The 25,572-nt window shown below is 35.0% G+C and overlaps 1 protein-coding gene across 1 annotated transcript in view; it reads right to left on the reverse strand.

The window, feature by feature from the left end:
- Nucleotides 1–270: 270 nt before the first annotated feature.
- TTC21B (tetratricopeptide repeat domain 21B) overlaps nucleotides 271–25,572 on the reverse strand; it is a 38,069-nt gene continuing 12,767 nt past the window's right edge. Inside the window, 18 exon segments of the mRNA XM_039554935.1 lie at nucleotides 271–3,792; nucleotides 4,754–4,821; nucleotides 7,118–7,238; nucleotides 9,794–10,018; nucleotides 11,697–11,892; nucleotides 12,286–12,447; nucleotides 12,840–12,990; nucleotides 13,738–13,819; nucleotides 14,964–15,074; nucleotides 17,994–18,182; nucleotides 19,485–19,591; nucleotides 20,097–20,235; nucleotides 20,616–20,726; nucleotides 21,752–21,824; nucleotides 22,134–22,372; nucleotides 23,078–23,302; nucleotides 24,198–24,355; nucleotides 24,800–24,929. Coding sequence (XP_039410869.1) covers nucleotides 3,715–3,792; nucleotides 4,754–4,821; nucleotides 7,118–7,238; nucleotides 9,794–10,018; nucleotides 11,697–11,892; nucleotides 12,286–12,447; nucleotides 12,840–12,990; nucleotides 13,738–13,819; nucleotides 14,964–15,074; nucleotides 17,994–18,182; nucleotides 19,485–19,591; nucleotides 20,097–20,235; nucleotides 20,616–20,726; nucleotides 21,752–21,824; nucleotides 22,134–22,372; nucleotides 23,078–23,302; nucleotides 24,198–24,355; nucleotides 24,800–24,929 — 2,565 coding nt within the window. The 3' untranslated portion in view covers nucleotides 271–3,714.

Raw genomic sequence — 25,572 nt, forward strand, 5'->3', positions numbered from 1 at the left:
AGGATGTTAAAACCCTTCCTTATGACTTTGACAGCTGATGCTTAAACTGTACTAAGTACTACATCCCCTGAGACAGGCACAGCCAGTGTTCAACTTCTGTAGCACAAAATTCAAGTGAGGCAAATTTCTAGTGTGGACTTGAACAGTATCAAAAAACATCCCACTTCCAAACAAGACTTAGACCATTCACATAGCTTCTCCTTTAACAAGCACCATGTCCCATAATTAGCAACAACTTTCAGCAGAGACAAAAGCATGAGACTTTTGCAGTAATGGTTCAATTATCAACGCTTTATGGCAGGTCAATGTTGCAAAAACCACAGAGTTCTAATTTCATTGCAAGATGAAGCAAGAGGTAAAGCCAGAGAGCAAATGAAGCTAGACAGCAAAATCACTGTTGAGATCTTTGAAAAGTGACAGTCATAAGGTGATGGAGAAGTACTTGCTACTGAAATATTTCCTAAAGCTCTTTTCCTATTTTTATCCTGTTAAGCATTTATGTGGAATACATTATTGAGTTATCATCAACTTCTAAAGAGCCAGAACCTACTGCTACTATTGAGACTTCCCTGAAACATCACCTTTCAAAGATAAGTAATTCAGAAAATCTTCAGCAAATTGTCTAAAATTACAAGCTCTGTTTAAAGTATGTTTATAAAATTACTCACTCATCTAATGAATAAAAAGATTAAAGTTTCGGTTACTAAACCAGAGCTGCCTGATTTTAGGGAGTCTACAGCCTTTCTAAAAATTACTATAGTCATATTTGAGAAATTATTTGCAATAGTCAAACCTAGTCCAGAAACGGGGGAAAACCCCTTACAATTCCTTCTACTCTATTTTTGGTAGGAGTCTTACTAGGTTAGTTATTTTTAGCTATTTATACTAATTATTTTTGCCTAATGATACTCCCTAGTCCATCTTTCTAGCATAGGTACAAATCTGAAAAATCCGGTAGCAAATTAAAACAGAAAATATTATTTAGTACAGTGTTACCAAAAATTGTCCATTTCCTCTAGAAGATATTCTGGGCATTCTGTACCTGCAGATGAAAGGGGGTCAAGAGAGAAGAGGAAGAGACACCTATGGCTTATGTTGCTATAGCTACAAGATGCTTAGATTTTCAGTTTCAGTGAATGAATCAATAGAAACCGCAGCCTCACTCCCCTCTTTTATTCATCAAAGGCAAAACTGGAAGATGGGTTGCTAAGCAACATCACACTGAAGAGTGCAGGGCTTTGAAATTAGCATTACTGACTCCCCTCCATTGCAGAAGTCTCTTCCATTCAAACCCATTTATTAAGGAGCTAAAACCCCCCACCAAACTTCAAAACATGCATTTTTAAAGTAAGAAACAGTAAAAGCAGAAAGGAATAACACCAAACCATTTCTTCTGCAGAGAAAGCAGAAAATGAGCACAGGAAAACTTAAATTGGCTTATATAAACCAAAAAGGATATGGAAAGGGCATTTATTTCTTCTTAGATTACATTAAAGCAAGATTTTTTTCTGAAAGACTACTTAGAGCCTTTTTTTTAAATTGAAATCTAAATATGTGTCTCATTTGTACTCTTAAAGACCTCATCTATAAAAAGACACCAGTGTCTAGGTATGCTCAAGATGGCTAACGAGAATTCAGAAATCTTACCTGCATGGTGTACAAAAAGCTCTTCATCAGAAGTTAGCCACAGAAAGCCTAAAGTCTCAGTTCAATTTCTGTCAACTAATTTCTGTATCTTACCATTGTCATGACTTAATCTGTCACATCCATCTTATGAAAGGCTAATGTCCATCATATGAGAAAAACAAATCAGATGCAGATGTCTTGGCTTTTTTGAAAACATCTTGCACCTGTTTTTATTCTAAACTTCAGCTGTTATTCCTATGCTATCCAGGAAGTAACACCACATCGATCCTGCATGAATAAGGCTGTGTACAAAGAAATGCTGTTTTACTAGAAACTGCCTCAATAAGTACTTGGTTTTTAATAGTGAAAAAACCCCACCAAAGAGCATAATTTAAGAATTTATAGCCTACTGACCCCCACAGCCCACCTGTCAGAGTCCCCCCCAGCCTCAGCACTTTCCAGATCCTTCCATGTTCCTCATTCCACTCCCATACCATCAGTTCTTCCCTAGTATACTAAATCTTCCTCCTCTGAGGTCTGTCATGCTGCAAAACCTACATGCAAAAACCAGGGGGCTTGTATTGTGCCTGGTACGGTCATGTACACACTGACTGACAGCGCTCGAACAGAAGGGACAAAGCAACACCGTATGTTTCAAGGATCCCTAGGGAAGAAGATGCCACTTATTTGAGTCTCAATTCTAATATTCACACAAATCTTGTAGAAGTGTTAAGAGTCCTGAGATGCATCTATTCATTTTAGTTTAGCTGACCAACAGCTAAGTTACTGGAATGCAGGACCAAACAACCACCAGCAGGCAGCATCATTGTCCAAGTGATGCACCTCAGTGTATTCAGGAAACAAGGCTAAAAAGTTACCCATGATACAGCACCCAGTTATTGATAAGCAAGATTACATAGAACTGTAAACAGGCTCCCTTTTGTAGCCTTAACATTGAGTTGTCCTAAAAAGAAACCCAAAAATCAAACTGAAAGTGACTTTACACAATGTAAACACGAAAAGCTTAAAAACTCAAATTGCTTATAAAATATAGAAACTTAATCAGTACCATTAAGAATTTGCTTTTCATGCCAAAACATTACTTTTCTAGTAAGACACATACAACAAGCACTGTTTGAAAACCAAATACAGCAGTACAACAGTGTTTTTTCAAACATTCTGCATCAGTGAAAAGAAACCTGATCTTTCTCCTTCCCTTCACTCATTCATGACACACTACTACTCCCCTAAAGATTCACAGATATATTCTGAGACAAGCTTCAGAATCCCTTGTAATAAGAGCTATTTTTCTAAAAAGATGTTTTATAGAGATTAAACAAAATGAGTGCCAATTCCTGCAAATATGACTCTATTGTCTATACACACAATGTTGAAAGACTAAACACTACAAATTAAGAACATTTCTCTTTGTGGAAATCTGACAGGTGGATAATAGCATGAGCAGAAAGCAAATTCTGTGTAAAACCTGTATGATCTATGAAAGTCTTAACTGAATATCCACATAGGATCTAAATTTCAACTGTTACATTTTCATTTTAGAATGTAAATTTAATTAAGAGCAATGCAGAGCTGTTTTCAAGATTTTTTTAAAAAATTAAGGATTCCTTTAATATATGTAGAAATAAAATACCCTCATAATTTAGAAATACACCTGTACTAATAAAGATTACATTGTAATTACGAAGTAGTGGTTTTCACAAACTGAAATCCAGCATCTTAACAATGCACCTCCACTAGATAAGACACGTTGTTGTTTTAGTGTTATTCCAAATAAACACAACAGAATACTGAGTTATATGTTTAAAACATTTTTATAAGGCCAATAACACTTTGTTAGGATGACACTTTACATAACACACATGGGAGCGGTATTCTTTCCTGAATGAGAACAAATACAATTTCTTTCAGCGTTGCACATTTTTCTTAAAAATAATCCAGATCTCTAATATAGTAAAATTCACCATTTCCACAGTACTTTTTTGCTGACATGGTCTGTCACTGCAGTATTTCATTCATAGTTTCCGAAGACTGATTAACAAAAGTCCATGAGTCATACAAAAAACAAATTCAGTTTCTTAAAGATGCACGGGCCTTGTCCAGTATTTCCTTCCTGATCTTTGGATAGTCTGGATGTGCTTTAAGGACCTGTCAAAAGACAATACAACTCAAAAGTTCTGAGTTGGTAATCCCCCTCATCACTGAGCTTAAACATTTTAAAACTAAAATAACAACATGACAAGTTTGTTTTACGAATGCACGAGTATTTAATTGTGGATAGAGACTACCACATATGCAAGTCAAAACCAGCTCTATCAAAGACACTTTGCTTCCTTTCCACTGTCCTTTCACCTTGGTGCAAAAGACATGGGGGTAAAGGGCTAAAGCCTCCAGGTGGCTTGAAATGCATGAATGAGAAGGGACCTCTGGAGACATTTCTGAGGTTTTAAGTATACTTTCTCTGCAACGATGAACTGCCTGCCTTTATGTTTGCACTCCCTTAGGCTCTTTCTTAGTATATTCTACCTACTTAATCTTCCCTTCAATTCCCTCTTCTCTCTTATCCTTCCATTCATTTTGTCCTTTCTAGCTATCTTTATTTCTCCCAAAAAGAGTAAATTTAATTAATTTTATTATTTATACAAATAATTATTAATTCATAATGTTCCCTCTGCTTCTTTAATAGCAGCCCTTCCTCTTATTCCGCATCCACTATACTTATGTTTGGATCATACAAAGAAAATACTTCAAGTTACTTTCTAACAGTGTCTGCTGATACTAATATTTGATTTGATAAACTTTTCAGCTATACTTCTGTATGGATTCACCAAATTGCAACCACATGGCCAAAAGAAGGTGGTGCCATTTGAATATCCCTTCCCATATGATAGGCCAGTCACTTTTAACTCTTACTTATCTGGTTCCATGGAGCTCAAGACAGAGCAGATTATGAAGAGGATATTTAATTTAATCAAACTTATTAGATAGAGCACCTTTCTGACATTAAACTGTGTATTTCAGAAATTTAAACTCAACCAAAAAGAAGGGTCATTATGTAAAAGAATGTTGCTACAGGAGACAGACTATTAAACACATATACAAATTCTACCTTATGGCACACATCGATTGCATCAACATATCTCTTCCCTTTCAGGTAATTGAAAGCCAGCTTGTATCCTGTAATTAAAGGGGTGAGGGGAGAGGTGGAGAGGAAAGGCAACAATTTCAGTTTCTGTACTGAGAAACAAAAATATCACATTTGAATTTATTTTGGGTCACTGTGTGTTTCTAAAGTTAGCATGTTTTTTTTCTACTGTTCTCTCCTATATGCCTTGTAATGATCAAAATTTCTACTGAAAGTCACTTCAAGCAGTAAATAAAACTCCTTTACACGCTGATAGCTATGTCTGAATCAAAAGGAGACATTATTCTGGAGAGCATGTGCTACTAAAGAGAATAAATAATGGTTGCCTTCTTTCAATTACCATGGTATCCCACAGAGTTTCTCACTGTGGCCTACCATACACTGTCCCTCTGTAAAGGTAATTCCATCATTAAAGGACAAAAGTTAAAAAAAAAAACCGTTAACAAACTAGGGAATTAAAATACTATTCAGTTCCACTGTCAGCAGACCACTGATATAAAAAGTCACATGGAATAGCTAAGTTGCACAGCAATATGCCAGGCTGATACTTTCAACCTAAGAGGTAAAGCTCAAGTATATTAGCCTGGACAGAGACTAGGCCTGAGAAAAAAAACCACTATAAGCATGCAATTTACAGAATTTGAAATTTTAAATCTTTTGTTTTTGAGCTTATCCTTACTAGCAAATACGGGATCTGATACCAGTTTGTATGGCTTTACTTGCCAGATGGAAATTTGTGCTGCTTTAACCATTTTTGTTCAAATGCATGACAATCCTCACAATGCTGTAATGCAAAACTAGAAACAAGTGCACAAAGTATCTTCAATATTATACTGTCTTTTGTATGCAAGATTATTTCACAGTTTAATTTCACTAAGGAACTCTCCTATCTCCATCAAAAGGTTTCATTATTTCTTGAATTACCACTCTCTAGAAGATTTCAAAATAAAAAGTCTTGATCTATGTTCTGTACAAACTCAAGAAATCACAACTCTTTACTACTAAAACTTCTTTCTAATACATTTTATTTGATTAACAACTGTAATGTTTTAGCAAAAACCACCATGGCTCAGTCTACAGGAATATCTAGTAAAAATTACTGCACCCAAACTCATACATAGATATCTAGAGATTTTTCCATTTAACCTAAGTCAGATTTCTATCAGTCATTTTTATTTCTCTTTTGATATAAGCCTTCTTTTGGTTTGACCCTCCTAATTTTTTGACTCACAGTACATATGGTAACACTCAGTTTTGGTAATCCATTCATGTATGTGCATTTTCAGAACTGTGTTACAGAAGCAGGAGCTAACCCACAAACATTTAGTCCCATTAATAAAATTCTACTTTAATCTATGGATCATATTATATAAAACCATGAACCCAACCACTGCAGCATCCAGCAGTTACAGGTAAAGAAACAAAATGTTTGGCTCTTCATGTGCATGAAACAGTTAAAATATTTTTTTAAAAAACACTGGTTTTTCAGCTGATGCCAAAGGCTATCTCATCCTAACACTAAAAAAACCACAGGGCACAAAGAAAGACCATAGATTAAAGACTGGAAGTTGTATGTATTTCCAAGGGGCAATAAACACATCCCAAAACCTGGAATAGAACTTGTGTCAACCACCAGCCTTGGGACCTACGGACAGATTCTAGGTGTTTAGTAAGAAAATGGCATTTTATCCTATGCATCCTTTTCAAAAAGGGTTTCCTACATTTAAACAGTCTCAATATGTGACAATTTAGTGCAAATTTAAATTTATTATCCAAATTGAAACTTGACTAGTGCCTCAAGTTTTCAGTTGGCTATTTTTTTCAAGAGATATATTTAAAGACATTTAAAATAATTTATTTTTTAAATCCTAACTCATGTATATAAAACCTGATCCATACAGATAATTTGAATTTTGAATCAAAAATGAAATAATCAAATCAGTGACCTACCACCATCATATATATTATTATAAAAGATTCTCTACTACAAACAGTATATAGCAGATTACTATAAATACACTATTAGAGTTAATGCTGTAGATACAGAGAAAGTTGTTCACAAATAGCCAACTAAAACTGTCTCATATCAAACCTTGTAGTAAAACAGTAAACAGAAACTTCTGAAGTATCCTAAAGCTGCTACCTCTTGCCACGGGGGCTTCCCAAGTGACTTTTCAGTACACCTTTAAACATTTGTGGTTTTTATGTGAGGAAAACCAGTGATACTTTATTTATATGGAAAATTAGAAGCAGTCTCTCCAGTAAAAGGTAGTTGTTTCATTCCTACCATAGTGCTCAAAATCATACTTTTAAGTTATATATACATGCCTACTGTTGGATTCGTCTGGTTTCCATATTTCCAGGCTATCTCGTAATTTATTGCTGCATCCTTATATGCTTGTTCCTTTTCCATTATGTATCCCATGTATTCATAAGCCTTGCAGCATGACTGCAAAATATAAATATTAATTTAGGTAAGCTTGCATGTAATAATACTGACAACTTAATTGCTAAAATACTCCAAATCCATACAACTGGAAAGCACAAGGGATACTCATCCTAACTTTGATGACACAATAGTCTTGATTTAAAGCATCTGTATTACGAATGAGTTATACAGAATTATGCACTACTCCAGGTAAGGTACAGAGTTCATCAGAGAGGCCACTGCAATGACTCCTACAAAAATAAGATACCTCTCTCAGTTAATAATAATCCCATGCAGCTGCATTTCAAGTCTATCTGGAAAGTGGTGTACCTTCCACAAAAACTGTTTTTTTTTTTCTTAAGGAAGTATGTTCATAGCTTTGTTTTTGGAAATGGTTTAACATTATAATTTTCCAATTAAAGCTTAAAGACAGTCACAAGTAACCTAAAGAGAAAAAATCAACCATTAAGTATTTCATTTCTTATGAATGCAAGCAGCAAGTCACAAGCATCTGAAAAACAGGTTCCAAAAAACTATTAAGCACTACTTGAAAATACTAGCCTTGCTTATATTATACATACATATAAATCCATCTAATTCCATAATAAAACTTCATACGAAAGATACAGTAATTCATACAGAAACGTTACATTTAGTACATAAAGCCGAAAAATAATTTCTAAAACCCCTAACTACCGGATACTGTTACCACGAGCAGTTTCTATTATCAGGCTGCCAATAGGTCGGATATTTTCAAGAGAAAAACATGCAAACATAAACAGCGCAAAGCAATACTGATATATAAATTACCTTCCATCTTTAAATTTACTATTTCCAATTAGGCTTTCAAAATCTACTGATGAAAAGCTTTCAAATCACAGCATAGTGAGATCAGTACGGGAATGCCTAAAAGTTGAGGATAAAAATATACTTCCTCTCTCATTTGTGATAAACAAAACGAAAAGTTAAAAATCAAGAGGAGTAACCAGTAAGAAGTCCCAATTTCACAGAAATAGTCTGCTCAGCAGGATCTCACTAACCAATCCTAGGTCCTTTAAAATCCAAAAAAGTCCTTATTAAATGACACTAGGCTTTTATGAAATTTTCACTCAACATATTTACTTAAATTGTACGTATATCTCATTCAATTCTGTTAAAAATAATCCTAAAAACTAACGAATCACAATAACGTGTTTTCTCAATCTAATCAAGTCTTCCAAATTGAAGAATACCACATAAAATATTGCCCTGTGAATTGACAAGATATGTTAAGATGTAAACTATTCAACATCTATTTGTAGAGCACAATTCCTGCTTACCAGCTTTGCATGCAAGTTGGAGAAAAGTCACTCTTTCCTGTGTGATTTTGCAAGGAACCAGATACACACACTTCCAATGTGCCATCCTCCTTGCTATAAGCAGAGCCTGTTTATCTAAAGCTCTCATGGGCCTCAAACTTCTTAGAAGAAAACAGGCTATGTTTTTACACTTGGTAATTTCTGTAACAAACCACCATTCATGGTATATACCTGCTCAACTGACCATCTATTTCAAGCTAAGTCTTGTTTTGGGAGATGACTCATGTTTATCCTCCAGCTGTATAGATTTTGAAACCGAGCACATCCTATTTTAAAGAGGCCTCTCTGCAGAAGTACATAATACCATTATACCAAGAACTGTTGTAGCTGTGTCTCAATTTTATATTTAGAAATAAAAAGTGTTCAAAAAACATCTCTCTCTCAAGGAAGTTGCAAAAATGTGACCGAATAATGAACCTTACCTTCCATACTAATGAATTAATAAAAAAATATATAGCATTGGGCTCTTTTTTAAACCAAATCTGTGCTCTATAAACAGTACACTGAATCTGCAGCATACTGTGTATGGAAGACCAGCCTACTGGACTGCCTCACTTGAAGGAAAGCAAAGAGAGAAAAACATGATCAGCTTTTTGCTGATCAAAATGAAAAATAAGCACAGGCTGAGATCTGTGCTTGTTCCCATAGTCAAAGCAGGGTATTGTGCAGTTGGCCTGCCCAGGAACCCTGAGGTAAACAACACATTAGACCTTGTCCCCTGACAATCTACCAATCAGTATTGCCACAGAAAGAGATTAGTAGCAGCATTAAAAGTAATTATCCTGCACTGTAGCAGGCTTATGAACATAAATGTTTAAAAACATGAGAGATGAAGATACCATCTTAGTAAATGGAGCAAGTCTCCAAAATTTATACAGCCACATCTTTCTTCATCAGTTTTGTGAGACTCAGTAAAATGCATCTCTGACATTTCATAAACACTCGAAGCTTTTAGAGTACCTCCAGCTAAAACTTGCATTAGTTGCAACAGAACACAAACAAAAATGACTAAGCAGCATTCACAGGTTTGTTTACAACCCTCCAGCGTGAAGTTGCTGGTTTCCTGTCTTGTTTTGGTCTACTTCTCCTTAGTAAGTGAAATACCAGGCAATTGAACAAATAAATACATTTTAAAATTCAGTTTCAGAGGAAAATGAAACATTTCCATGAATTCGAATAGAAAGGTAGTGAGGTTACTTTCAGTGTGCATTGACTTACCCTGTTATGACGAAGGCATCGTTTTAGAAGTTCACCTGCCATATCATATTTTGCAGATTGAATATATATATCTGCAAGCAGAAGCCAACTCTTTTCAAACTCCTCTGCATCAATGGGATTCCAGCTCATTTTTGAAATGCGTTTTAACTGATTTCTGGCTCGTGGAGTCTGTTTCAAGATCATGTAGGCTGTGGCCATTCCCAAAAGTGCTGGTATATGATCCTTCTGCAGTAAAAAGCACAGTGACTGCTTGGTACTTTTTAATTTTGATTTTAATTGTTTTTTAAAGTAAGACTTTCACCGGGTATCTAAAAACTAAACTAAAAGCTAAATCTCAGGAAATAAAGTTAGAGCATCTAATCTTAGAGACATGTTTTCCACCTAGTGCTGCAATTATTTCTATAATCATGATAGCCACCAGGTACAAGAAATGCTAAAAAAATCCAAAGGTATTTAATCTCACAAGAAAAGAAATCTGGTACCACTAAGAGCTTTCCTTTTTCTAGACGAATAAATACTTCAGATAAAATCTGGAGTCACTTGAAATTACAATAAAAGTGGTATTTTTCACTTGTAGAAGTGCTTATCAAATATCAGTGAAAGGGACTCTGATTCCTCTTATTAGATGCACAGCTTCTAAAAATTTAATGTCTAAACTGTACGCGTCTAAGCTATATATAAACAAACAGGATTCTTAAAAGCCACCGTTCTGTGCAAGAGCCTCAAAAGCAAGCAGTAAGAACTGCAGGCACAAGTGCGATTTTTGACACCCTGCCTTCATTAGTAAAGGATGAAAATGGGGCTCACACCTTACAACTGCAACTGCCTCCTAAATGCAGAGAGTAGTTCTATCAGTGGCTAACTGAAATACTTCTTTCTCCTTCTCAGTGCTCCTGACTCACTGTTGGTATTCTGTCTCTACATCTCTTTCTAAGGTTGTGCTGTAAATACATTTGTCACAGTGGGCTGAAAAAAAAAAATCCCACCAAAAGCTCCTGTTCCACATAATAAGCTCATCCCCCTTCTTACTCAATAGCCACACCTATCATGGATCAATAATCTCAGAAGTCTGAAGAGATTAAAGCTGTATTTTTTACGCAACCCTAGAGGGAAGAATAAATAAACTGCAGCATTCTTCCTACTGGAACTGTCACCACGAGAAAAAGATGCCACATTCGCAGGATCTCAGATCAATTCAGTGCAGGATTGGGAAGCCAGTACTGGAGGCAGAGAGACACCTTGTTTGTGATTCTCAGAACTGCCTTATACAGAAGATCAGCATCGGTATACTTGCCTCAGACAAGGTGCAGTTTAGCACATGGTTAAAGAGTAGTAGCAACTTACACATTTTATGGCATTCTGATGGACTAAATCTGTCTACACCTGCTGAAATAAAATTTGATTAAAGTTGCTGGTAACAGGAACATCCATTATTAAGCCTAAAACTAATAACTACAAAGAGTTATAAAATACTGAAGATTTCTATCATAAGGATGAATTTTAAGATGATGGATAATCTTGTCCTGCAGTCTACATGCTGTCAAATTGCCATGAAGCACTGTAGAGACTTATGTCGTAAGACATTGCTGCTGGCAAGCCTGGGAATTAAAAAACAAGCCCAGCAGCCAAATAGCCTACTCAAATTTCATTAACTAGCAATATTAGCATTTAGTTGTGTTCTAAATTTGCAATTCAACTGAAAACTCCTAAAATACATTGTTATTTCAGGAACTGTTTTTTTCAAATTTTACATAAAATACTCTTTGATAGGAAAATAATCCTTAGAGCAAATAGCTGAACTATTGCTGAATAGCCACTATTGCTGAACGTAAACTGCAAGACTAGTTAAAAAATTGTAGTAAGTATGAAAGGGAAGAGTGAGGAAATGAGACATGTTACTAACCTCAGCTACAACTATTTCAGTGAAAGTCTTCAGTGCTTGTTCAACATTTGACTTTTGTTTGGTTGCCATGAGACAATAATTTTCCATGATTCGCAGTTGAATGTGACCTTGAATGGTTTGAGGCTTGAGCTCCTTCAGCAGGTTTCCTGCTGTTCTTACAGCCAACTGCACAGACTCCTGCTTCTCTGTTGAATTACTATTATCAGAAAGAAAATGTTCATAGAAGATTTTTTTTTTAATACACACCAGATTAATTACAAGTTAGAACTGCTTCTGTGCTAAAGACATGCCATTTTGTAGAAAAATGGCTCTGGTACGTAGGCATTCTATATTGAGTCTCTTCAACAACAGCAATTCCAAACCCAACAAGCTGTTTGTAACACTGCAAGTGACCAGCATTCCAGAGAAAATCTTCTCCATTTTCTGCTTGAGACTCACTTATTACAGTATAGAATGGTCTCTCACAGTAACACAGAATAGTCAAAACATTAGATGATCTCAAAGTTCTAGCATTTAAGGCACATTGTCAAGGGGCAAAGAAGAAGGAGATGACAGAAGAATCCAAGCAATATTTATTTAATTCACCTACCCTATATCACCATCAAGATTTTCAAAGACTTCTCCACCCACAGTTTCATTATCTGGGTTCAAACAAATTTCAATCATGTTGTAGACTGCATTCTGTCCCCAGTCACTGTCCTTTCGAGCTTTATTAAAATGCCGCAGTGCATCGTTAGGTTCACCTGTGTACCTACACGGATAGTTAAAATATTTAAAGCTGGGCAAGTAAAATTCTCTGCTCCAAATTCCACCCAAATCCCAAGAAACCCAAGTATTTAAAAACAGATGACCCAACTGCACACACACTGATACTGCAAGGTTTGAACATACTATTGCAAGAAACTTGGTTTTGCAAACTAAAAATAGTCTGAGAAGTTCTAAAATTTGAAGATAAATCGTATTACATTACTGAACCCAGAAGAACATCCTGAGAGATTCAGAGAAACTGAGATCCTTGCTTAAATCCTGACAACTTAATTAAATCAACACAGCACCTTTACATGATAACGGATGACAAAAAATTGAATTTAAATACATACTACATAGTCAAATAAACCTCATCTTAATTATAATTGCAAGTACCAAAGATACAGTCCTTTGCAGTAGTGAAATCCTGCTTCAAGCTTTGTTCGGGAAGAATGTTTTTCAGCCATTAAAAGAAATCTTGGGACTTCTTCTAATTTCCCAGCTCTTCTTAACAGATCAATTAATCGAGACAGGGTTGCATAGTTATCTAAATACAGAAATAATTAGGACACTGTAATTCTATTTATTTGCTGTATGAATAACTTAAGAAATAAAGAGCCTGCCTTAATTTTTTCACATATAAAAATGAGGTATGATTTAATAAATAAGATATATTGCATAAACTCAAATACAAGAATAAAGATGTCAAGTGATATTTGCAATATCTTTATACAGGTTTTTATAGAAGTATAATTGTATTTCACTTTCAAAAGCACTCAAAACCATTTATTGCACTCTCCTGACTTCTTTCAAAGTCCATTAGAAAGCTTTACATTCATTATAGTACAATTTAAATAGATTTTAGTAGCTTTCTCTCTGGTCACAACTTGAAAATTGCTAAAAAAAAACTTTCTACTGTCCACACAAGTTTCCTTTATTAGTCTTCAAATAAAATATTATCTTTATATTCATTCACTTGGTATTTTTAATACCAAAGAAAGTGCTTTACAGGGAACAAGTAAATAACACCCTATTTGTATTTGGCTTAATGTAAACCATGCAAATTGCATTACAGCAAAGTAAATTACTGTATCTACGAGAAGCAATTTTCTCATATTCCCCTACAGTATCTTTATGTTTTATATACAGTAATGGTCTTTGGCTTTAGTAACCATTATATTATAAATAACACATTTCTTTCTAATGAGGCAAAGAATTTTTGAGCCATTTATTCCTCTGTCTTGTTAGAACTATGTATTGGAACAAATTAAAAGTACCACTGCTAAATATTCACCTGGCTTGCGTTCTAGGAGCTGCTGGAAATGAAACACAGCTTGTTCATAATCTTGCTTCCTGAACATGAGATCAGCCATCATCTACAGTATTGAACGATTTAGAGAAAACAAAACAAGATATTACAAATTGTGAGAATATAAAGTAAAAATTATGAATAATGAACTCTGGTTATGTGAAGTGCAGAGCTGAAAATGTAGCTTTAAAGTGCTGCAAGAGTTGCACAAGAAGTAAAATTAGTTGGACTTTTTATTACTCTCTGGGAAACAAACACTATATACAACACACACAGGGTAATAACGAACAGTTACAGGGACACCTTTGCACATAAGGTGAAAATTAAAAGGTAATTAAGCAGTCTGCCAAATCTTTCAAAAAGATCTTTTTACCATTGCATAGTTTTACTCCTAATTTTATTTTCCGTAACTGCAGATTAAGCACATGGAAAAGCAAAGTTAGTTTAAAGTTAGGGAAAAAGAAAGATGGCAGCTCACTTCAGCAGGGAAAGTAAAACGAGTTATTTCATTTCAGTTTCTCTCTACTGATAGGTAGCTACGATAGGATAGATTTAATCACATATTTCAAGAGTGCGATTACTTCTGTTCATGCACCATACTAGAATAAATTTCAGATGTTAGACTGCTATGAGAAAATAAATTATTCCCATCTTGAAATAATTTGCTCCTAGTGTGTTACATCAGAAGTTGCTCAGTCTATTGAGCTGTCTTTTAGGCCAAGAAGTATACAAGTCCCGGACAGGGAACCTGCAGCTGTGATTAAGTCTTGTTAAGTAGGAATATGATTAACTAAGGTTGAATGAGGCTGTAAAATTACCTTAAGTACATAGATCTTTTCTTCTAGAACTTAAAACAAAAATTGTTTTAATATTACTGTGCTAAAAATATATCTTCTTCCTTGAGCTTTAGTCAATTATCAACAGAACATGCACTGAGCCACACTTTAGCCAATCTTACTACTACTACTTTTTCCTCTACTTCTAAAGAAACATTTTATATTGAGATAGAACGGTGGCTATGACTGTAGAAACTTCATATTGAAACATCAGCTGGCATAAACAGAAAACCATTTTGTTGCCATGGATTTTTCACATTATTTTGAAATCACAAGCTGTAGGCTTTCTTAAAAGTAGTGCTTTACGAATATACCATATTGCAGGCATGAAAACTTCAAAAAAAATTGATGCAGGATTAGTATAATAGCACGTACCATCGTTGCTGCTTCATTATCTTGGTCATTCTTCAGCAGTAAGGAACACTGATGCTGACAGGCATCAGTATCGTCTTGTGCAAGATATAAACGCGCAAGCTCCAACATTGCCTGTATATTAAAATATTTAACTGTATGTAATTTAAAGATGAAAAAAGTTGGTTCAGTTCTGAGTATCAACCTGATATTATAGGACTTCAGGGGAAAATTGTATCTCTACTAAAGAGAGAGCCATCTCTGTTGTTTCCTGTGGGCTCTTGGTCAATTAATGCAATCCATTTTCATTCCCTCACCTTTAAAACACACAAAGCCTTTCTTCTTCTGAGGGATATTCTGAAGGCACATTGAAAACAGGGCTGCTCAGATAGTATTGCTCTGAAGACACCAGTATTTTTGTAAGAATAATGTTCTTGGAAAAATATAAGTGAAAGTAATTTTAAATGTATTGAAAAAACCAAATACCTCATTAATATTCACCAATTAATTCTGGAGTACAAGTAAGTTTCAGAAGAAACTATTTTTTTATTTGTATTTCCAACCTACCACATTAAGACTCTGTGAATCCATTTCTGAGAAGCCACCACAGAGTAAATATTGACAAACTGAAATGTACACCAGCCTACATTCTTAAAGCTGAAGTCCCATCATAGACTATTCTGAATAAAATGCCACAGAAAAGTTTATAAACATGAGTTACCACAGATTTAATCAAGTTTTTTTTGAAGCAAACAGAAGGTAAACTGATCACAAAGCAAAATTAGCAGTAGATAAACAGTAAGCAATGTCACTCCTACTTAAAGGTGTTTTGATTTTGTTTCCAAAAGGGAGGCATTTATAATTGCATCATAATTCTTTCGCTAGTTACACTTGTGAAAGGCACTTCTGAATCAGAACATCCTGTTCAGGACATGCAGTCTACTTGCACAGTTTTTAACAACTGTTTTCTTCCTACTTCCTATTCTGTTCATACTCAAACATATACCATGTAATTCTGAAACAGAAAAGCAGGTGGGTAAGCACTGAAATGATACATAAAATGCACGCATGTAAGAACTTTAACTATGAAAGCATTCTTTAAGCTGCCGTTCTTATGTGCACAACTCAAAATACCAAAAAGCAGTCTTGGAGTCAAGGAATACTTGCCGAAAAAAGCCAGCTAAATTGGAGTTCTACACTAGATTCCAGTGAGTGGAAGTGGTCTCTAAATTTTCAACTCCAACACAAACAACGATACTATGAAATTATGTGCACAATGCAATCCATGATCTACTTCAAGTCTCCATGTGGAAACTGCGTTGCCTCTTACCTGATCGGGTAAACAAAGGGAGGGTACGACCTACCAGATTTACTCATGTAAAACAAAACAACACAACACAACTCTCCTATGACATGGAGTGCAACTGTTCACATTTACCTGAATAAATCGTTTAATGTAGTGTTTCAATCCATTTTGGGCTACTTTGGCTAAAATATAGAAGATTTAGTTCTGATGAAACAAGGTACAGACAGCTTTAAAGAAATTTCCATTATTTCTATATACAATTTTAAGGAAAATAAAACTCTAAAGGCACCAAGAAACAGGTGGATTTTAACAGCTCAAAATTTTATTTTGTAATCTAAAAGAATTCAATTCTAATCTTGTACTAGAGATGTTTTTAGAAATGGAGAGAAGAAAACAAGTTCAAATCTACTGAAACTATAAAAATAGAGATAACTCCTTTATACTTGTTGTGGATAATAAAATATTTTGCTTTCATTACTCAACAAGTAGGCAACAAGTTATTCATCAGAAATTCAGACTTCGATTTCTAAGATGTCACTGTATTCTGTGTTGCTAGCAAAGTAGGATTAAAGCAAAAACCTTCAGTAATATCTAACAGATATTCACTACAGATGTCTACATCTTGTAACAATGGAAATCTCTCGAAAGTATGATTTTAGCAAGAACTGAAGGGAAATGCCATGCTGGCATTTCAGTGCTGGTATGAAAGACAAAATAAGGCTTTACAAAAGCCACAGCTGTACCTGTACCATGACAGGCAATCTCCTTGCTCTTAAAGGTGGAATGGAGAAGTCACCATTTTAAGGATGTTTTTATTACTTTTCCGATGTATTTTTTTCTCCATATCATTCTTAAAAGTTGCCTTGAGCAAAGTCTGTCTCAAATACGCTGACCTAGATTCTTGGAACCATAACACACAAGTTCAAATATTAAAACTAGGTGATAAGCTGATAATTTGGTAATTTAGCAGCTGGTGCATGTGACAACTATTCAGTAACAACCATCAGAATAAGAAATCTTCACATACACCTAAGTATATACCATAATTATGACAGAAAATAATGACAAATGAACAAAAATTGTATTTATTTATTTTTAATCTAAAAGAAAACCTCACTAAAGTTGACACTTAATTTTCATGCTCATTATAAATTTCTTAAGACTTTTGTTTCTCCCTCTCTTATCTCCAAAGCCCAGGGTTGTGAAATGATAAGAAGGAAGAGGAGGATAAAAATAAATCCAAATTTACCTGTATTTATCAATCCGTGGGAAAGAGACAGTGCAGAGAAGAGAGAAGCAATAAAACAATCCTGCTCAAGAACAGCAGTATTTTGTGACTAAAATCAGAATCCTACCAAGTCCAGATAAAAGTCTAAAACTGCTGAAGCAGACAAAGAAAAGACAGAAATTGTCTGTCTGACCAAAATCACTGGGAGTTCATTTCAGAGGACCGGCACCAAGCAAGATTGAAACAATCTGCATCATTACTGGTACCTGAAGACAGGCTCACTGTGAGTGCATGCAGACACCTCTTGAGTCAGGAGTTTGTGTAAGAGACAGAAGTTAGCAGTACATGCAAGTATTCTATCATGATAAGCAAAGAAGGAGAGAAACTTCAAGGTTCTATGTATATCATGAAGCAGAAATAATTGCAAATTATTCTATTCGGTGGATAATTGGAAAAATGTTTTGCTACATCTAAAAACTGAATGGAAAAACAATGCAAAATAGTCCGAGGGAGAACTGACCTTGTTATTGGTTTCACAGTGAACAAGGGCTTCTTTGTAAAATTTAATTGCTTTTTCATAGTTTCGCTGGGCTGTCGAATGTTTTGCAATCTCAGCACAAATCTCAGCTGCTAACTGTTTCTGTGCAGGAACTGCATCCAGCTGTTCTACTTGAGCCCGTTTAAGCACTCTGCCTTGTAATTCCCGAGCCTGGTGTGGGCAAAGCAGTGAGCAGTCAAAAATTGTCAAAGAAATTAATTTTCTATCATCTACTATAAAACGGTGTACTTAAATTTTTTAAGAGAAGGAAGCACTAATACTATTCTGCTTCCTACACCCCCACCATTTTGCCTAGCAGGGAATTAGAACTAAAACACAAAACAACATCTGGGGAGAACTTCTAACATCTCTCTGAAAACCAAGGGAAGAAGCCTTTTTAAGATGCAGCAACATGACCGAGCAGTTAGTCCTGCCAAAATCAAAATGCAGGTGTTTTTGTGTAAGTGAATGTGGCATGAAAAGGAAGAGGAAAATATTTCAAAGAGAATGGGTACAAGAAAGGACATTTTCGAGGGCAGTAATAAAAACAACAAAAAAACCCAAAAGGACAGAAAGTTTTTTGAAATGTGATATAGTGAGAAACCTGGAAGAACTAAAGAAGTAAAGAAAAGAGTAAGAGAAGGAGACTGCTTAGGGGGAATTTTACTAAAGGAGAATTGGGGAGAAAAAGTCAACTTTGAGAAACAAAAGAGTACATTATAAGGAAAAAAGAAGTAAGAATTTAACAAAGATAAATCCTACTGATATTGGTATTTAAACCCTTACATATAATTACGTTTCTAACCAATCTGCAGACTTGTCTTGCTGGTCAGAAGATGCTACCAAGGCTTACCATTTCTGTTACCTTCACTTTCACAGTGGAGGTATAAACGGAACAGAATGTACTGACCTCTTGCTAAACCTTTTTGTTGAGAAAGCATTTTCTAAGGGATTAAACCTCTAGCTTCCAACTTTGTTCTTTCAAGCCTCAGTCTGAGGGGATAATACTGAACTCCAGAATGAACAGATCTTATTATTGCTATTTAATACTAATACTGCTGTTTAGCAGTACAACAAAACGACAGGTATCCACTGAAAGCTGTTCCATTTTGCTCTGTGAATGGTTCTCAATGCTGAGTTAAAGATATGTAATCTAGCTGCCCTCAAGGCCAATTTAATTTTCACCTGATATGCTAAAACTATGCTCCACACACAAATGAAGGCATAGTAAGGCTCCAGGCTTGCAGTAAAAGCCTGCATTCTGATCTAAAACTCAGATAACACTGCTTGCAAAAAGCTCAGACTTTTTAGTGCCTTATGTACTTCACATTTCGCAGCAGTCACTGGTGCTTTATCATAAACTCATTTTCCACATTCACACGAATATTATGATTAGAATATGGGATGAAAGTGAACCTGGGGTAAACACGAGGACACTGAGTTTTCATGGGTACTTTTGGTTTTCCCCTTTACCTGTTGTAATGAAACAACAGCTCTGTCAATCTTCTCCATTTTGCTGTAAATTTTTGCCAGAAGTACCTGGTAACGTACATCTTCCATCAGAGAAGACAATTCATTAACTGTAAGAATGACATTAAACAAACATTACTCTTGAAGGAACTGACATAAAAAAAAGACATTAAAAAAAGACTTTGTTTCATTTTAAGACAGAAGAGAAGATTTTAAAGTACATGGGGCAAACTGTATTTACTGCTAATTATTTTTCCACACTAGAAAAATCAAGCTGTCTTGAGCATGACTATTAAATTAGCCAGATCCTCAAAGGCTTAACTAGGACAGGAATACAATGTTAAATCAGAGGATTTTTTTCAGTAAGAAGTAAACAAGATGGAAAAGCAACATGCTCCTGCAAAGCATGGAAGTGATACAGTGACATAAGAAAAACTTACAGAATGGACTACTAACAATACTGTTTCTCTATTCAGATAGCCACAAAGGTTAATAAATGTAATTAAACCACTGCAAATGAAGTGCACATGAACTCGTTTCCATCTTAGAATCATGCAGAAAACACAAATAACAGTAGAAATTGTATGTTTTCCTGTGAATTAGTAACAGTCCTACCAGGCTCATGATCTAAAGCTTGCTGAAGTACTTTTTCTGCCTGTTCGTACTGCTTCAGTTTCATTAAAAGCTCAGCCAAATCATAGCAAAGGAAGTTTTGTTGACCATTTCTCACTGCAGCCTCATAGTAACCGATTGCCTTGAAGGAAGAAGCAAGAATTTGTGTATAATTTGAAGACAAATCTTAAAGACAACAACCTTGTTACTTAGGTACTTAATGACATGTTGTTTAGAGTTTTCTTTACTTTTTCCAATGGAGAATAATAAAACATCGTTTTGAGTGCAGGCCCAAACCCACTGCAAGTCACCAGAACTACAATTCAACAGATTTGAATCCACCAATGCATGGATCCACCAACTGTGCCTTTGGCCAGATGCTCTGAAGGGAATCTAAAAACTTACTTTCAGGATACAATGTCTGTTTTAGCACTCTGAAATATAATATTTTACCCAACCTGTCAAGCAAAGCCCACATGTTAACACAGTAGTCAATAACCTAATACAGTACTTATAGAATACCTTTGAGTAGTTATGTGTTTTGATTAGGGCTTTTCCAATTTTACTTGCTAAAGATGGATCTTTTGGATTTTTCTTCAAGGCCTGTTCATAGACTTCTATGGCTTCATCAGGCTTCAACAGTAAAATATAAACATGTGTAAGTCAAGGATTGAGATAAAAACTGTATGAAGAAAACAAAATCTGGTAACAACTCCAGGAATGACTGCCAAGCACTACTGATTCATACGCTCCAGTACTTCTGAGAGAAGAATGGTGACTATAAAACTGCAGGAAGTCTAAAGCCTGTGTAAATCAACATTTTCATGCTAAAAAAAACCATGGAGAGAACTTGGCAAACAAATGAGTTTGAATAAATTTCGTTCTTTTTTCACTGCAATTTCTCTACTACTATCTGCACTAGTTAACAAAGAGGCAAACACATTACTGTTGGATCACCATCCGTTTTTCTCCTCTAGCCACGCAACAGCAGATCAAACAAATTCTACTCTGCGTGATAATTCTCCATTAAGGAGAAAACTACATGCAAACATTAATATACAAACAACCATTAATTACCTACAGATCTCCAAACTAGTAATCTAAACTATCAGTTGCATGTCCTAACTCAATCTATTTTTTCAACATATGAATTTAAATGTGTAGCCTTCAAATTCCTATATCCACTTGACTACATTGTCTTCTGCCAACACTAAATAGTATTTCCAGTTCATCAAGACAGTGAAGGATGCAAAAAATGTATAAGAACTACATAATTTAAAAATTTAAGTAAAGCCATCAGCATGAGAACTAAGTTACCTAGAATTATTCAAAGTTTCAGAACACTTCTAAACATCTCCTGTTTCTTTGTGATTTTAATTTACCTCTCACTCTGTTAGTCTTATGAGACAGTGTTCTTCTAGAAAACATTCCCTCCTTGACTTTCACCAAGTAAGCTTATAGAAGAAATGTATTTTCAACAGTTTTTCTTTTAATTTAAACAGCTACGTAGTAGTCAATATTTTTTATATTATTTTACATCCTAAAGCAGTTTCTGTTTGACAAACACCAATCAGTAAGAGTCAGCATGACACAACGTTTCAACTAGACAAAGTCAACAAATGACTCAAATATTCCATTCACCTCTAGCAAGCACTTACCTCTTGAATATTCATGTATGCATCACCAAGAAGAAGCAAAGTATGAGCACTTGGCAGTTTTTCTACTAGGTCACTGGAAACAGAAGACAAAACTTGCTCAGTATTTAACATGTCAATACTGGTATCTAAACAAGAGAAGGGCACAACAATTTTATCCTCTGCAGATTTTAGTTTTTATTTCTGAAACTAAATAAAAAAAAAAAAATCTGAAATATCTTTTCAAAGTAAGACTTCCAATTATCATTTTAAAAGTTACCACATTTACTCAAATGAATTCATGTCACTAAATATTTCTTATTTATTGCAGTAGAAAGAAAAAATGAGTTCATCATGCTATCAGTCAACATCTAGGCAACTATTTATGCATACCACAAACTTTTACCTATAGCAGGTGGCATATAACTTCTTATCTTTCCTATACTGGAGATAAATATCTGCCATTTTTTCTTTAGCTTGTACGAAATAAGGCTGTTCAGGTGTAATATTTCGGAGCATAGTCAAGGCATGTTCCACATCTCCTTGAGCAATTGCCAGATCTGCATTTGCAATCACAACTCTTAGTTCCTCAGGAGTTCCAGAAAATTCATTAATGGCATCTTGGATGACTATAGCAGCTTCATGCTGCAAATTATAAAAACAACAGAATTAACTTAGCTCCTGTTGTTGAACAGCCAAAAGTAAAGACCTCATGAAGACATAGGCATTATGCAAACCAACCAAAAAAATCACAAAAAATCCAGACCATAGTATCCACTTGTTTTGCTATAATGTTTTTGATTCTTTAAATATAACTCCTGTGATACAGACTACTAAAAAAAGTTTTAGTAGAGAAAATTACATTTGCGTTGCATATATACAACTTCAACTAGAGAATGTCTTTAGCACTTTGCTCTAACAGCTCCTGCTTTGAGCAGGCTGGCCTCCAAACCACAGGACTGTATGGCTTCTCTTATATTCTTACACATACGTAGTGTCCTACTGCTTATCCAGACACAGCTGATAGTGGGGATGCTGCTACACAAAGATGTGACCCAAACTACTGCTAATAGCATTCTGACAACAAAACAGGGATCTACATCCCAGCAAATGAACATCAACAGTATGAAGTGGTTTATGTAGTCTCAAAACTGAGCACCTGCAAGGAGGTATTTTTTCCCCGCTGTACTTAAGTTCTCAAATCAGATATTCACATGCTGGAAATTTCACTAAGTAAATCCTCTTGGTAAAAGAAGTGATGGCTTTCTATTCTGAACTAATAGAAATGGGAATGGGAAGAGGGAATTGTTTTCAGGTGTGTTTTGTATTTTAACAAGCTTGCCATCTTACCGGTTCTCCATTCAAACGATGAGCTTCTACCAACTCTAGGAACACAGACACACGATCACTTGCATCAATTTCAATAATTTTTCCTTTTGTTTTTGAGAAAGCTGTAGGTTTTCTCATTCCAGGCAAATTCCTTGCCATCTGTAAGGTTTTAATAGCTTCTGATATTTCTCCCACCTTCTTTTGGGTTTGGGCCTTAATTAAGTGATACACAGGATGTTCTCTCACCTAAAAAAATATAAAGAGTTTCTAAATTTTACTTGATGTGAAGTATTCATACCCCTTGCAAGATTTGTTTTAATATTGACTTTGGTTTCTTTTTTCCTCCAAATATACACAAATTCAATTTCAGAAATTTAATGATGAAAATATAAGAATTTTCAGAATACGCAAAGTAGTAATTTAGTAAGTTTTTAACTACAAAGAAAAACTATTACAAGGGATGAGACTTTGGGATAGAAAAACATTCACTGCTGCTTTATTTCAGACTAGACTGAATTTTAAGTATTCTGAGTGTCTCCCATGCTGCTGTGTGCACACTTCACCAGGCTATTGACTGAAAGAAGTATACAATCATTATTTGGCACAAGTCCTGCATGCCATTCTTCACCTTTATAAAACATACTTCATGTGAAAATAGAAGTCTGTAAGGAAAATATAGCTCTGTGAAATAGCAAGGACCTCAATTAGGTACCTAATTAATCTTCAGCATTCTTGTATCACCTGGAGGAAGAAAGCAAGATGGGACACGCTTGCAAAGAAATGGTAATTTTCAGGTAAGTGATCTCAAGACACTTGGGCACAACTCAGACCTAATTTGGGGTGTGTGTACAGTGTTCCCAACTCTCTACTAATCCTACATAAAGTTCCACTGATGTCAACAAATCAAAAATCCCATACAGCCATGTATAAGACACATAAAGTAAAATTAGTGAGGTGTTAGTTTTGTCCTCATCGTCATTTCTTTGATAAATATTCAGATACCACATTCGTATAAACATTTAGACATTAAATTTGTAGTGGAAGAGTTATACAAAGTTGAGCTGAAAATTATTACATACAAAACCATACACCTTCAGATGACTGACTGAATAAAATTATTTGATTCTTTTGTTCAACTCACCTCAAAATTATAGCTTAGACAAAGTTCTAAGGACTGAGAACATAGTTTGGTATTGTTTTGAGCCAAATACACCTGGGCCATCAGTAAGTGTGCATCTGCATAAGAAGGGTTCCTTTCCAGACAGTAATGTAGATTATTTTGGGCTGCTTCAATATCCCCTAGGAAGTGGGGAAAGGAAGGGAAAGTGAAAAAGCAGTTGATATGAAATTCAGAGGTTATATATGTAGCATTTTTAGTCACCTATTTTTTTTTAAATAAACGTCAGCATCTAGTGAATAAACTCATACAAAGTATTTTAAGGTTATGACATGAAATCAAAAGCAGGTCAAAGGTATGATATTTTCCCATTGTTCCATCTGTAAATCATTCAATAAATTAACTTTTTGGGAAGAAATAGATTAAAAAATACTATATTTATATGTCTGTACCATTAAGATACTCTTATATAAATGACAAAAAAGGGAAGTGCAAATGTTCTTCACTTAGCTGTAACATATTGTTCTGCAGTGAAAGAAATATTCATTATGTGTCACAAGTATGAAATTAATTTTTTATATTAAATAAACTAGAGGCGGTTAACTAACCATTCATATAACTATTACCTGACAAGTACCTCACTTTTGCAATTAAAAAGACAGCTTGTTGAAGACCGGGCACAGTTTTTACAACAGTTTCAAGAACTGAAGCACAGTGCTTGAGAAGGGGTGAAGGAGACTGCCCAGGACTCGTAGGCTAGGAGCAAAAAAACAAGTAAGCAATACAAAAAGAACCCCAACAAACTAATAAAAACCAGCATTTGAGTCAACAGGTCTTAGATTTAGATTTCATTTTAAGTCTGAGCTTCACTTTAAACTCAAATGAGCATTAGCAAAGCCTTGTTATTTCATTCAGTCCAAGCAGCTGTCATTGTGAAGCAATAGAAAAAAAAAATATCTTTGAAATTTAAGGGGGCAACTGCTTGATATCAGCAGGAACATAAGACAGTCTCAGAGACTTCAAGGGTCACAAAACACTTTAGACCTGACATAAGCAGAAGAGTCAGGCCATAAACATTCTGAATTACCAGGTCAACTCATTCAACACAGCAGTACCATGAATTCAATTACAAGAAAGCTGAAACTGAAATGAATGATGAGAAGATTGGGAAGAAAAGGTTCTGGTCCTGTCATGCCTACCCTCATCCCACACCACAGAACATAACCATATTGCTAGCAACAAACTGAAAACAGCTGCTGAAAAATATCTACTTTCATGCAAACTGCTAGTACAACATACCACGTTTTAGTTGCTCTTTATTATAAACATTATTCATTTCCTTCTATTACTTTAGCTAGTTGCTAACTGGTTTATACATTAAAAGAGGAAAACGCAACCT

The sequence above is a fragment of the Corvus cornix genome, chromosome 7, assembly GCF_000738735.6.
Source record: "Corvus cornix cornix isolate S_Up_H32 chromosome 7, ASM73873v5, whole genome shotgun sequence".
NCBI classification, from domain to species: Eukaryota; Metazoa; Chordata; class Aves; order Passeriformes; family Corvidae; genus Corvus; species Corvus cornix.